The sequence below is a fragment of the Stigmatopora argus genome, chromosome 1 (assembly GCF_051989625.1).
Source record: "Stigmatopora argus isolate UIUO_Sarg chromosome 1, RoL_Sarg_1.0, whole genome shotgun sequence".
NCBI lineage: Eukaryota > Metazoa > Chordata > Actinopteri > Syngnathiformes > Syngnathidae > Stigmatopora > Stigmatopora argus.
Window position 1 is genome coordinate 15,578,579 of NC_135387.1, and position 15,147 is coordinate 15,593,725.

A 15,147-nucleotide genomic window follows, 5' to 3' on the forward strand; every position below is an offset into this window, starting at 1 on the left:
ATTATTTGCTCACTGAAGTGTTAAAATATCGCGGAATGGGGGCAGAAGTTTCGAGACGTGCGTTAATACGGTAGCCGCCCTGTCGCATTCCTCTGAAAGAGCCACATGCTCGTTCCAATGCTGCCCTGCTGCCTCTGTGAAAGGCTCATTGATGGAGGGATGTTTTAATGAATAGACAGAGTTGAGTTGGGAGGATGCCAACCATGCTTGGTGTGGGTGATAGTGTGTAGGTAGAAGGCTGCTAGCTGACAAAGTTTAAAACCTCCAAGACCCAGCATTCTCTCAGTATGGTCCCAATGGATGACATTGACTGAGGAACAAACGGTTATTACGACCCCAGTACAGCAACTTTTCCAGTAATAAACTGCATTCTAATCGTTATACGCATGCTGGTTACTGGGTGATGTCAATAGTAGCTAAAAGCCCAGGAAAGGAGTGGTCGGACCTCCCACTTTGAAAGAGGATTAAACAAGTTATATTCAGATTAATTTATTTAAGATGTAGATTGATATTTACATTGGTCCAGTTGGGGGCAGTGTGCCAATGTATTTTCATTAAACAATAAATAAATAAAATCAAATTTCTTCTGCCCGGTTTTTAAACAATGTGAACCAAAAATCAATAGACAATTGTTGCCCTTTATGTGTTTCAGTCTCAACCCCTCTAAAAATTGTCGAATAATTTGGGTTGGTCATAAGCATTTACATTATATCTCTTGTATTTCAGTCATATTCTCTCAATCTTTATCTAGCTCTTTGACCACCAACTTGGTTGTGTGCAGTTGGCTCATCTTATTTTGTATTCTTTTAAAACAAATGAGTCACAAAAAGGCCATTAACTAACTCTATTTTAGTCATTTTTCTCCTATGAGAACAGTCTGTCCTTATCTTGATCCCGAGTAGAAAATTGGCATCCAGCAGGCCTGCTCTATGAGGCCCAAGGGGCAAAGATGTGGAGAGAAGTTTGGAACAAGACAATGAGAGAAACAGGGAGGAGGGGGAAGAGTGGAACAGTGGGAGAAGGAAGGATTAAGTTTTGTGAAACGCAACCTTTGACAGGTTGACTGGCCCGTCTGCATAATTGGGAAAAAGTGGGAATTTCCGCTGGCCAAATAAAAACTTGATCAAAGTCCCGATTTTCACTACCTGTAAAAAGAAAGAATTTTTGTGCCCTTTTTCTTTCATCTGTGACTATTCTGTATAAATAACACTGACATAAATTGAGAATTTTCTGCCCTTGGAAGTAGTATCTGAGTTTAAGTTAGGTTATTTAGCAGTGCCAGCATGGGAATGTTGCTATTAAGATGTGGCACTCCAACCTCTCAACCATTTCTGTTGAAAGCCCACAAGAATCATTACACCAGATGTAGACGAAAACGTCGCCAATGTTGCCAATCCTGTTTCCCATTTGAAAGCAGACTCATCAGTGTCAAAATTGCATGGTTTTCTGCATGAAGCACTCCATGTGCAGACATAATGCTATGGCTTTGGTGTGACAATGGAGGAATTAACTGAAAATGAGAAATAGAAATCTTCCAAAGAAACTAGTGCATCACTACAATAGGGTTTCTAGATCAATAAAGTCATTGATTACTGCACTACATCTAATTTTTTTTAATCAAGTGGTCAACATCATCGGAAGCATATATCCAGTGTTTGTCTTCTTTGGTTTATTCTCCAATTAGAATCGTGTTCATTCTTTTAAAAGTATTTTTCTTCGTCAAATGAATACAAGACTTGCCACAGGTGTCACTACTTTTTGGCATGCCAATATAACTGCCCAATAAGCCTATTAAAATATTACAAGTCAATTTCACTAGTTTCAGTGGGTATTCAGACACATGCTCAAAAATGACATAATGGACATAGTAATAACAAAGCTCACTGTGAGGATCAGTGATACAGATTTATGCACACATCAACTGAATCATTGCAAAGTATTAAATAGAAAAATAAACACTGGAAGGAAAGAAAACATGTACCAACTGCTCTTGTGTAATCCACACAGCTGAATTGTGGTATAACAATTGGTAAAAGCTTCAGCTGTGTATAGAAGAGCAACATACTAATCTTTATGCTGTATGACTATATGATTAGGGTGCTTGTGGTTACAGTTGTCTTCCCTAATCCAAAAATCAAACACTTTAACTAGGAGACAGGAAACAGAGCCCTGACCCATGCCTAAAACATAGAGGCAGTGAGGAAGCTATGAAACCATGGGAGTATAGAAAACCTACTCCGTGCATAGGTTTGAGTTTTTCCCACCGGACTTCCTTTACTGGTCAAATTGTACCTCTGGTGCGATGTAATCTCTGTTTAAAAATGACGCACATTTAAATATTTTGTCCATTTTACGGCTAACAATTAACTTTCTGATTCTCTTATTTAATTCTTAAGCAAGAAAACTTCGGAGTTCAATTTTGGCAACACTTTTGCGAAATCAACTCATTAGTTTAGTTTTGGCCACACTGCGAAATCCCTAGTTTACTTTATCTGGCCTTGAGTGCAGCCACCGTCCAACTGGCCCTTTACCCAGCACTATGCACACCCGTAGTTATGTGAGTGAGTCATTTGGGACAACGCCTGTCAAATGTATCGTAGCAGAGACAGCATGTCTCTCTCAGCTGACGATCAACCAAATATACCACTTCTGGTAAGAGCTGAGATAGGCTCTCGTTTTGGGTATGCGTGTGTAGTGGTGATTAGGATGGCCTTTGAAAAGGGAGACACTGTGAGCTCTGAATTGCCAAGGTCTGTTTCAATCCACTGTGTATGTATGAGAGTGTGAAGCTGTTAGTAAGCAAAATACCTTCTGTCACTAGAATATTGTATATGATTGTGCCTTCTAAGATTCTCTTTTAAGTTACAGAAAAGAATATTTTGTTAATTCCAAAATGGTAGTTTAAAACAATATAAAATGCAGCATAGACAGTACACGTCAGTACAGTTTCTGTGTACACCAACAATTATATCAACGCATCTTTCGTCCATCCATCAATCATTTTATAATATACAACCCCAAAATGTAATAAGTATCCCACTCACATACTGTATAACAGTCAGGAGTTCGCATTATTATTCACACTATCCCTGTGGGAACTTAACTTCCTGTAAGAAATTATGTTCAACACCTTAACAGAGTATTTATCCATCTACTGATGTATTTCATTATGCTTTAGATACAGTGAGCGAATGCATATTTTTTTAAAGCTACTGAAAACCAATGATGCAGCTGTGGAGATGGTGAGGGGTTAATGTGGTGCCTTCTCTAAGTATGTGAGCCTAAATGTTCTTATCAAGACTAGGATCAGTTACACAGATGTCATGGACAGTGGCTGCAGCAGAGAGGGAGGAAAGCAGTGAAAAAGCCGTTTACTCCATAGAGTGTGTTTACATTGTTGATCTTGACTCTTGTCTTCCTGTTTTGTTTTATTTACCGCTGCTTATTTATGTTCCGGCTTTCCAGCTTTGAGTCTTTATTTGCCTTTGTAAGGCCAACTATATGGGAACGATGGTGTTTTCAGTACTTAGAGCATTGTGTGTGTGGCCTTGCACATGCAGTAGCGAACGTGTATGTGCAAGCAGAAACATGTGTGCATTCTTTTTTTTGGACCTCCATCTGCATGCTCGCTTTGGACATAATCTGTTTATGTGTGCAATGACCCCCAGCTCCATAACATGGAATTGAATTCCACTTGGCCGTTAAAGCTCAACCTCAGGGACCTGTTGTGACCTATGATTTGCTCGGCCTTCTTCTCAGCTTGGAAGCTGAATGAAGCGCGCATGGGCTAATTTCTTTCCTTTCGGCGCCCTTAGGAGAGTGTGGGAACAAGAGCTGAGGTAGATGGAACATGTGCAGAACAGTGCGAACAACACTGTCAGCTGGCTTCACATGTGGGTTCCTTCAAACCAAGGTATTTTGTAGGATGGTTGGTGGAGGAAAATTTTATTATTTATTTTAAATATTCAGTTTCACCTAATTTCCCTGAAATTAGTATTTAATTACCAATGTATCGCTGTTTGGAAAGCTTTACCTGTGACCTATAGTGACAAGCAGGAGAATGAGATACTCTTCCATTACATGACAGAAGGTTTTAATTTCACCTTGTAAAATGAGATTCTTTGAATTAATTGAGATGAGATCATCATTTTTATTTCAGTATTCATATTCTTTTGGGCACTTTTTTTCTAGTGTTCTGAGCAATCTTTGTAATGCAGAATGGATACCTTGCTCAATGAATATTAATAAACTCAGCCCTAAATCCAGGTTACACGTTTTTCATCCGTAAGTGTTGGTTTTACTTAGCCACAGCCTTGAAGTCCTGTTGTGTTGTTCCGGTTGCCCTTTTCTCAGGCACCCCACCTTGACATGCTTATTATGAGGTACGCTTTGAAGGCTGGGCAAGGTAATTCTTACTACTCCCATAAAATGTGTTGTGCAGGTTTGTGGAAAAGTGACACAAATTATTTCCATTTCCCTTTGCTGTGTTCATCCAAATTTAATCACACTACTTTGAGTCGTTAACTCTAATCTAGAAAACTCAAAAATAAGGGCCATCGTCCCATGTAAGGATTTAGAGCATGTTCTTGTTGATAAAAAATAAATACTATTCTCCTAAAATGTAGCAAATAAATAAATGTATAGCTTGATGTACTAAAATAATAATCGGCTTCAGCACTGCCGCGACCCTTGTGAGAATAAGTGGTTCAGGAAATGAATGAATAAACGAATGAATACAGAGCTTTGTGCTTGTTAAACACAATGATTAGCTCGATTTACAATGTACCGTATATTCTGATTAGAGTTCCAATGTTTTCACTTGCCAAATGGTGGAGAGCCTACTTTGTTGTTTTGCTAGTTCATTATCTCAATAATTACTGGTATTTTTAGTCTATTACATCAGCCTTGTCTGTCTTCTTTTATAACGTATGTCACATCTGTTCTGCCAACGCTGTCCTCTCAATCATGTCAACAATTGCTGGCCGGATCTTATTCCACAGCATGCCTTTCTTTGGTTTATGTACATCAAAATTCCCCCTCTGGTGATGGCAATGATGAAAGCCCACAAGGTTCACAGCCAGCTCTGACTCTCATTGCTGATTTGTTGCAGCTTTCATCAGTGTGCTGTGATTGGCCTTCCCAAAGGAGTTGAAGGAATGGCAAGGCTATTAGGCCTAAAGCAAGCTGTCAAAAGCAAGTTCTGGCTTCTTATGACAGGGACTCATTAGGTACCAGTAAAATTACAAAAGCAAGCTAGTTTCAAAGAACATAATTTTGTTGTTACAAAATGCAGCTTTTAGTTTCTTTCAATTGCAAAAGTATTTGAACTCTGTGAAAAGTGAAACACTTTAAAAGGAGGAACAACCCAAGCATACTAAATCCTTAAATACCTAATACAAAATTTACAAAATAGATAACTAATTCCATTTTGGAGGATGCTGATAATTTACATCCATCTAAAATTAATTAAAAAAACAACATTTGACAAAAAATTGACTGGAAGAAATAGAAACCTGTAAAATCAATACATCATTTGCAACACGTTTTCATTGTAAACCAAAAGATGTCGCTCAGAACTATAAAAATGCTTTTCCCATCTTGAAGGATATGTCATTACACTATTAGTGACATCAATAACACAAGGCCCTGGCCCCTACCTGACGCCCAAAATATCCTGTTTGAAAGAGGCATGGAGAAGACAAACTGGTGCAGTATCCATTAGCTACGCTCCATCTGGATTAGTCGCATCAAAGAGCTTGTAAAGAGAAGGGGGAAAAAGAAAAAAATAAGTGGAGAGACAGGAAGCGGAAAGAGGACATTAGAGAGGCTAATGCAAATCAAAATTTGAAGTGTCACCTGATGGGGCCACCTGAGTTACGGGAATGTGCAAGAGGAAATGTCCTTTCATTCTCTGGGCTACTCATCCTCACTCAGTTCGCATGCATTCTGGTACAAATTCTGCTCTAATCTATGGGCTGGATAAACTCATGGACCCACCAATTACTAGGAAACAATTATGCAATCACATTGTAAAACTTAATTCAGGAATCTAACAGCTACATTAGTTTTGATCTGTTTTTTGTCTATCGGTCTGATTAATCGTGCTGTTCTAATGAGATTCATTAAGAACAACTACCTGGAGAAAAGGTGTAAAATTCCACAGTAATTCATGATATGCAGATACATGTCCAGAAAAAGCATTCTTAATTGATCGTTGCCGTACCTTGTCATAGGGCAAAAATTGTGAAAACACATCTAAGGTCAGTGTCATGGCCTGAAAATAATCTGGACATAGCATTCAAATTCAGTAGGAAAAGTTGATGTAATATATGAGTACATTTAGTTGGAACCTTGGTCATCAGGACAACAACGTAATCTGTTTGGGTCAAAGTCTTGAAGGGCACAGTACTGTAGGGGAATTGTTTTTTTGCAGTAGGCAGGTTGAAGAAGTAGGAAGAAAGTATTTGACAGAGAGAGGCTAATTGGGAGGTGCTGTGAAAAGAGGAAAAGTCAAGGGAGGGTAAGATGCCGGGAAAAGGTTGGGCACATAAAGAGGAAGGATAGAGTGATAAGACATTAGAAATTCAAAGAAAGTATGACCTCAAATGGAGAGACATAAAGGAATACAAAGAGGAGGGGATGGGTGGAGGTCTATTGGCAGGAAGTTTCTCCGTAAGCACTGGCTTGAGCAGATTGAATCTGGTGTGGTGTTTTTGTTGTGGTTTAGCAGGCACTCTCTGCCTGCGCCTTTCACATGGCACCCGCTGAGAAAAACATTAGCTTTCTGGCTCTTTAGAGGAAAAAAAGGCAGTACAAAAGGTGAATCAAGGGTGACACGGGTAAATCCCGACCCAAGTATAGCCCGATTCATGCTGCGGGGTACACACTGGATATCTGTAGTCATAACAACTAGAAATTTGAAACACCTTGAACTGTATCCATGTGGCCTCCTTCCAGGTTTGGGAGAGGGAGGGGAAATGTTTTCTTCTTGTAAGAATCAGCTTGGATTGCCGTAGTTCCCAACTATTCCATCAATTTTATGACTGGAATGACTGTGGCTATTTTATTTTTACCACTAATAAACGTTTTTCATATACATAAAACATAACATTAAAAATATATATACATGAACCAGTAACTCCTGAACACAAAAAAATGCAGGCTTCCAATGAATAAAGATATTATTGTCACCTTGGCAAGCCTGGGTCATTTAGATGGTCTTGTTTATTTGCACATTTCTTTCAAAATAAAAACACTAGTTTGAAAAAAAAGGGTTGTCATGATTTTTGAAATGTTTACAGTTCCTCACATGGGAAATATTGAATCACCAATATACCATGATGAAACTTTAAGTCTGCTAACCCACCCAAAAAATCTATTGACAATTAAGAAGATTTCAGAGTAAGATGCAAGATGCTGTAGCATGCCACATTTTAGTACAGAAAAAAGCTTTCATATGCTGCATAAATCAATTTCAAGGCTTTTGGACCATTCAGATGCCTGTAAAAGAAATAGATTTGATGCAGTGAGAAAGGCAAAAGAGACTTACTATGTGCCAAACCTAAAGTTAAATGGCCAAATTTGGGCTCAGGCAGGGAATGAGAAATACAACAAGGATCCACATCATGGAACAAGAACAGAGAAGGATCTCTCTGGAGAGATAGTAAGCCATCAATCCTCAGATTGAGTCATTTTGTATCACGCCCAGATCTGCTTCTGGATTTAGCTCGTTATCTGCTCCTCTGTCTTCCTGTTGATTCCAGTCATTACTGTACAGGCAACAAGTGAGATGGCTTTATCCTTGCTTGTGTGGTCACCTCCCCGCCCCCCAGGTTCAGGGCCTGTGCGACTTCCTTTGTGTGCAGAGGTCGATATACACAACCTTTTCCTGTGTTCCAATAAACACTCTAAAAAAAGTGGCATGATGACGGTGCAGCCTCGTGTTCATGCTTTTCCCCCTTGTCGCTGCATTTCTATTATGTAAGTATGAAAGCACCGCTACTTCTTCATGAGGACAGTTGTCCAATGTTCTGGCTTCCTTTAGTCACATTTCATTAATGTGAAGCACAATAACACACCAAAGAATCATGTGCCACAGTCTCATTGCTTCTCTTTCTGATAGGTTGAAACAAAACGAAAAAAAATGCTCATTAATGTCACTTGGGAGATGCTAGCAATCTATCAATTATTCTCAATGTAAAATGTCTCAATTTCCCAACTACCCTTGCTCTTTTCTAGAACGATAGTTTTCCCTTGTACTACTTGTCCCTTCAACAAAACATTTGTCTTTTGATGGGCAGTACAATGCAACACCTGCTTGTCACTGGGTTGCTTTTAATTTCCTTTGGATTTTTTTCCTCACCTATTTTTAGAAAAAGAAATAACCAAACAACTTGCTCTTTTTGCGCAATTTATCAGATCTCAAACCCTGGGTGTAATGGAGTTTCAAATATATATATTTGCCAGTGGCTTTTCCCAAGTGTCTTCTATTTCTAAGGATAATGTTAAAAGAAGGGTTTCAAATGATATTAAATTGTTTTGAAATGATAGTTTGACATATATAACCATTTCAAATGAAAAGCATCAATTACTGCTGGTTTCAGCTACTGTATATAGTGCAGCTGGATTTTATCTTTTGTAACGTATTTAGTTGATCATTTCTGATATCATTATTTGTTGACCGTGGAATCGACTTATCATAATCAGGGTATTCATAAACCAATTGCACAAGTTTGTTATTTACATGTGGCTTTCCCTGTGTTTTAGGTTACCACAGCATGTGTCATAGCGCCTGCCAATGATTTGGTAAGTCCCTCTGATACTGTAGTTTCCCTAAACGTGTTGTGTATATAGAATGCCTTGAAATCTCTTTGGAGCTCCTCCGTCGTTACGTACTTGCTACAACACAGCTTGGTTTTTGAAAACCACAGTTATTTTTCTCCCCCCAAATTCTTCTTCTGGAAAGTCGCTTCCGCATCTTGTGCAGTTTGAGGTCTGTTCATTTCTCGTGCGCCACAGGATTTCTTTCATGAAAGAAAAAATATTGATGTTGGTGGAGGAAATAGTAATGTTCATCCATTAGGGAGTCTGTTTGTTTAATTAACCTTTTCCTTTCTCTGCACCCCTTTCTTTTGGCTTCCTTGCTCACCCTTCTCTTTCTTAGCCTTTTTTAATCATCCACAGAAGGCTGTCCTTTCATTGAAATCATTCTTCTTCTTTATATTTTATTCATTTTTCCTTATTTGCTTACAGCAGCGCAGAGGAACAGCTCCATCTCGAAATGCCCAACACCTGGTGAGCACCTTCATCTTGTATACATCCTCCAGACAGGAGCCACGGGGCAAGAATAGTTCAAGTGTTACTCAAATCCCAGTCGGCCAATAATTGTGTCAATGAATGGATGAGGCTATATCGTAAAATATTTTTAAGTGCGTTGAATGGAAAAACATTTACCTTTTCACTTTGCCCTTTTCTCTGTTTTCCCTATTTTCTTTAATGTTCCATCTGCCTTGGAAATGACATCCCTTTTGATGCACACAATGATATACAAAAGAGTATGTGCTATTCTGAGTGAGGAACAACAAATGTAGCGTTTTACATTATTCTTACTAATCAACTAATCAAAAAACGTATACTCTTGTATAAAAATACATTGTGAAGTGTAGCATTTGCACTCATAAATAGTATGGGTAAAATCCACCTTTACTCTTTTTAAATTGAGAATTGACATAAACATGTTAGTCTAAAAACTTTCTTAAGAAAATTGGAAAAAAATGTCACATTTCACCAATTTTATCTTTTATCTGACTTAATTTCCCAAAATGCCATTTTTGCAATGTCATTGCAATTATAGACATTGTCATACACAATTAATTTCTTACATTTGAGCGTGACTAGAGAACCAATTGGAATTTATCTGCCATTTGTTAGGAAACAAGAGCTCATTTTTCCCACTATTGTATGTTTAATCATATTTTCTCTTCAGGGCTCCACCAAGTCTTTAACTTACACCAAGCAGAGAAACACCCTGCCAAGGTAAAGGTCATATCGTTCTCTCATTTACGACCGAGCAATAGTTTTTTTTTTTTCTCCTAGAAAGAGAGGATCCTTTGTCTAGGCTTTCTTTTGGTTGTATCTTGCACTTTACTTTAATTGCTGCTCACTTTTTTCTTTCACAAAAGAGCAGCTTTCTTTCTTCACAGATACATTGATTTAGGCCTTTTGCTGTTCTTAATTAGTACACCTGGTTATTACTATACAAAAAGACATGTCTTTGCTAATTTGCCAATCATGACCTTCTGTCATGATGTGCTCTTAGGAGCTTCAGTGTGGACCGGGTCATGGAGCGAGTGATGGAGCGCCACTACGACTTTGATCTGACCTACATTACAGAGAGGATCATCTCTGTCTTCTTCCCACCAAAGCTTGAAGAGCAGCGGTACCGCCTCAACCTAAAGGAGGTTGCCACCATGCTCAAGTCAAAGCATCAAGACAAGTTTTTGGTGCGCAAACTAGAGCAGAAAATGATAACTGTTATTTTCTTTTAGCATACACCTTATCATATGCACACAAGCAAAAACAATATGTATTCCCACTATACTAGGAGATCCTCTATAGAGTAAGAGATGTATCAAACATCCTGAGTGTTGTTAATAGTGATGTGGAATTGCTCAGCATGATAGTATATCTTAATCTTTTAGTCAGCATATCAATCAAGATATTTTTTGATGTTTCAGCTCCTCAATCTTTCGGAAAGGCGCCATGATATGAGCCGACTGAATCCAAAGGTTACAACTTTTTCTCCATTACTCATTTTCTGAATTCTTCAAACAAATCCCAAATCACATGATCCTTTCACCCGCCCACGCCCAACTAAAGGTCCACGAATTTGGCTGGCCCGACCGCCACGCCCCGCCACTTGACAAAATCTGCGCCATATGTAAGGCCATGGAGACGTGGCTGACATCTGACCCGCAGCACGTGGTGGTCCTGCATTGCAAGGTCAGAGATCATGGGACCGCTGACTTTTCTTTTTCAAACAGATGTTTTAGGTATTTCCCAGGGTTAGAAACGCTCAGATGTGCAGGTATGCGATTGAGAAAAATCAGTGGAGGAGCAAAACCTTTTTAATGATTTAATAGGATCATCCTTCTGCATGGTATATAGTTATAACTTAATTATGAAAATCAGTAGAAAGAAGAGTGACCAAAAACAGGAATGACCAAATACCACTTAATAATTTTTAATGTTGAAGCAATTAAGTAAATTTCATTGGAGAAATGTTACGTTTCTCACTGTTGCCCTGACACGAACAGGCAACAAGGGTGACAAAGCACTAAGCGGCTTGACTAGATGTTGATGACTTTGGTCAGAGAGAATTTAAATCCCAAAACCACATCATGTCTGTGGTGTGCAGACGTTTCACAGCCACATGTAATTGTGTCTGAGCTGTAACTCACGCTAAAGAATAGAGAAAAAACAAATTCTTTGGGCAATGAAGAGTCCTCCACAGAGAAATGTGTTCAGCCTAACAAGCTTTAATTTGTGAGAGCAGCACTGAGGCAGCCTGTTTCCTGCTATCTGGAGGGCTCACATTAGGAATTTGAGGCTGGAATGTTCTTGGAATGCTGAAGGATGTTTGGAAGAAAACAGCATGGGGATAGCGTGATCATTTGAGCTCAGTCATTTGTTTCTGTATGAGTGTGTAAAATTTGTAAACATTGTAAAATATTTTTCACAATCTATCGTTAAATATGCTTTAAACATGTTTTTGATTGCTGTTGCATTTCTTCATGCAGGGTAACAAAGGCAAAACAGGAGTGATCATTGCAGCCTACATGCACTACAGCAAGATCTCAGCTGGGTGAGTGTGTCTGAAATGTCAAGCACCAGCTTTGCTACCATCAAAGCAAGCAGATACTTTAAAAATATCTTTTGCTGGCGGTGGACACGAGATGGCCATTAAGATGAGTGCTTGAGTTTTGAGGTTCAATCTTGAACTTCTGGTATGGAGTTTGCCTTCCTTGCATGGTATTTTTTTCTCTGACTTAACTAGAATCCTCCAGAAACCCAAAACATGTACGATGGGTCGAGCAATCTAAATTGTTCGTGAGTGTGAGCATGGATGCTGGCACCTTTCTCTTTGTATTTGAAATCTTTGCACCCTTTGAATGGCTGACAATCAGTTCAAGACCCATAGTCAGCTGGCGCAGTCTCCAGCACCCCTGCAGCCCTCCTGAAAATAAGCATTACAGATAAGGAGTGAATGAATTAATCAAATTTAGCAGCGAAGCGCCTAACTGGCTAATCAAAAGGAAAAGCATGTTGCGCTCTTCAACATTTGGATCGTGGTTGTACTACCATTTTCAGCCACCAGTTTTACATATTGATTCTTTAACTTTTAGAACTAACCATTAAGATATAACTTGTGGGTAGTTTGTCCCATGGTCTTAATTGTTTCCTTACTTTTCAGAAACATATATTTTTCGTTGTGACTTTCCTGAAAAGTATTATGAACTAAACCCTGTGGATTTAGCACAGGAACATTGGAATCCTGTGGACAATGCCAGCTGTATCCTTTCCATGTCCTTTCTGGCATGGAGAGAGTCTGGTTTGAGACCCATTATGGAAACTTTCTGCTGAAAGCGTGTGTATGCGCACTTTTATTTCTTCGCAGGGCAGACCAGGCTCTCAGCACTCTGGCCATGAGGAAGTTCTGTGAAGACAAGGTGTCCACTTCCCTGCAGCCATCCCAAAACAGGTATGCTATGGAGAATAGAGAAAATATGTTTTTTCTTGAGAGGGTCACTATTTGAGTCAACACTATTCTACTTGATTCAGAGGCTCACCGAGCAAGGCTAATTTATTATATATTTATCAAGCTTTGGAAAATTATTATGACCTTCAATCTTGCAATTTCTTTGCAGTCTATTTTTTTGTTCATCCACTGTTCAACACCTCCCTTAGGTATATCTATTACTTTGGTGGTCTCCTATCAGGAGCAATCAAGATGAACAGCAGCCCACTCTTCCTCCACCAAGTTCTCATCCCGTCACTCCCCAACTTCCAAGGAGATGGAGGTTTGTGTTTGTTTTCTTGCATGTGTTAATTATACTGCCATCATTATGCCTATTGCCAATGGAGTTTGTGAGCCAGAGTATCTCTCAGGTTGAACATCAATCAGTCAGTCATAACATCGGGTTATGGATGTTTTGTGATGAAATCTTTTTGGTCTTGTGTCTCAGTACCTTTGCCAACATAGCTCATATGTAGCAGTCCCAAATTTAGCAAACTAAACAATTTAAAAAAACAAGTCTGTTAACATTGCTCATCACTTTTTTGTATGTAATTTTGATCTTTGCAGTCTAACAAAATGCACAATTGTAGAACTAACATATTGTCGACTGATGCTTGACAGCTCTCCCTGCTGAATCCCAGCAATGTTAACTATAATTATGTCATTGTTGGTCAAATTAAGCCCTCCACCCTCACAAACAGCAATGTGTTGACTTTAATCCGAAGATAGACTCTATCAAGATGGAAGTACGGAAATCGGCACATTCCTCTGATTTCATGATGACTATAAGCATGCCTTCTATTTGAATGTCTCTGCAGGCTACTACCCCTTCCTGAAGATCTACCAGTCAATGCAGTTGGTCTACACATCAGGCATTTAGTGAGTTTCTCAGCCAAACCAAATGTGTATAACTGGATTTGTCTTATAATGGACTAATTATGCCAGCTGTATCTTTTCCATACAACCTGCAATTTCTGTGATTCCAAAAGTGGAAGACCTTCTCAAATGTCCCTACTACCTTTCATTTCATGTTTTAAAGAGGATAACAATGATGCTCATAATCATCAGGCGATCTACTACGTACTAAAATAAAATATTGGCAAAAAAATCCATCTGTATGACACACTTGACTATAAGCCATAGGTAAGCATGTCTTAAAATGGGATATTTCCACAGAAATATTTGAAGAATTAAAAATAATATAAACATGAACATACTGATTTTTTTTCAAATATGTCTAATTATACATAGTTAGGAAAGGTAAATCTGTTTGTAAAGCCCAATTCAACTCAAGATAATTTAAAGTGCTTGGACTTAAGACTTAAATGGCTCTTCTGTAGTGGCAGCAATGTCTTCTGTTCATACCAAGTCAACACTTGGAGCCCACAATGATAAAATAATACCATAAAAAACAAACATGACAAGAAAAAAAGAACAATTTTTCACCATTAGTGTGTTGGAGAACACATTATTTGACCTGCAATTTCCCCAGTTGTCTGTCACCAAGTCAGAAACCAATCATTTTCTTAGTCTTTGGTCACAAAGTCTATTTTAGATATTTAGCCATATCTTTGGTATGTATATGTTTGTTTGTTTGACAGTGATCTTCATGGAAGTGGAGGAAGGCGACTGTGTGTGACCATCGAACCAGCACTCCTGCTTAAAGGTGACATCATGGTGAGTTACCAGTTAGAGGAAATGACAAAGAGGTCCCGATGAGATGGTTGATATTCTGACATTATCCAAAATAAACATTTTCTGAAGTGAGTACTCTGTGGACCACAGTCGCTATAAAAGAGTACTTGTAATCTAAACAGACCTTTTCGCACTTTAATTGGTTCTTCCTCTCGTCATGGAACACAGTACACCCACCTGAAAGGTTTTTTGTTAGTTCCTTTTGCAGCATCGGTAAATAATTAACTAATTGTATTACACAAATTCTATTTTAAGCAATAAACACAAATTTAGTCAAGTTGTCTATTTATTACATGTTACCAAATTTCTGTCACTTTTTGTCAAATGTTATGGAAATCAAATTATCCCCCAAAATGGTTAATCCAAGTTTACTAGAGTATATTTTCAAGACCTGTGTTCAGTGTTCATTTTGAAAATTTATAGCAATAGATTTTAAGCCATGTACTACAGTACACAGTACTACTTCATGTTCTATAACTCTGCTGCTCCCTGCAGGTCAAATGTTACCACAGACGAGCACAGAGCACGGACAGGGATAACGTGTTCAGACTCCAGTTCCACACTTGCACCATCCACGGAGCACAGTTGTGGTTTGGCAAAGGAGAACTGGATGAAGCGTGTACAGGTATGTGTAAAATTGATTAGAAGTCGGCAAA

The 15,147-nt window shown here is 38.7% G+C and overlaps 1 protein-coding gene across 4 annotated transcripts in view; it reads left to right on the forward strand.

Annotated features, from left to right (window-relative positions):
- The window catches only part of LOC144075212 (tensin-2-like), a 39,995-nt gene that overhangs the window by 16,781 nt on the left and 8,067 nt on the right, over positions 1-15,147 (forward strand). For all 4 annotated transcript variants that reach the window (XM_077602042.1, XM_077602049.1, XM_077602055.1 and 1 more), the window contains exons 4-15: positions 8,767-8,805; positions 9,253-9,294; positions 9,986-10,035; positions 10,319-10,502; positions 10,737-10,787; positions 10,879-11,001; positions 11,799-11,863; positions 12,677-12,760; positions 12,967-13,079; positions 13,615-13,675; positions 14,398-14,473; positions 14,987-15,116. In XM_077602042.1, the coding sequence (XP_077458168.1) occupies positions 8,767-8,805; positions 9,253-9,294; positions 9,986-10,035; positions 10,319-10,502; positions 10,737-10,787; positions 10,879-11,001; positions 11,799-11,863; positions 12,677-12,760; positions 12,967-13,079; positions 13,615-13,675; positions 14,398-14,473; positions 14,987-15,116 (1,018 nt within the window). The remainder of the gene's footprint in view (positions 1-8,766; positions 8,806-9,252; positions 9,295-9,985; positions 10,036-10,318; positions 10,503-10,736; positions 10,788-10,878; positions 11,002-11,798; positions 11,864-12,676; positions 12,761-12,966; positions 13,080-13,614; positions 13,676-14,397; positions 14,474-14,986; positions 15,117-15,147) is intronic.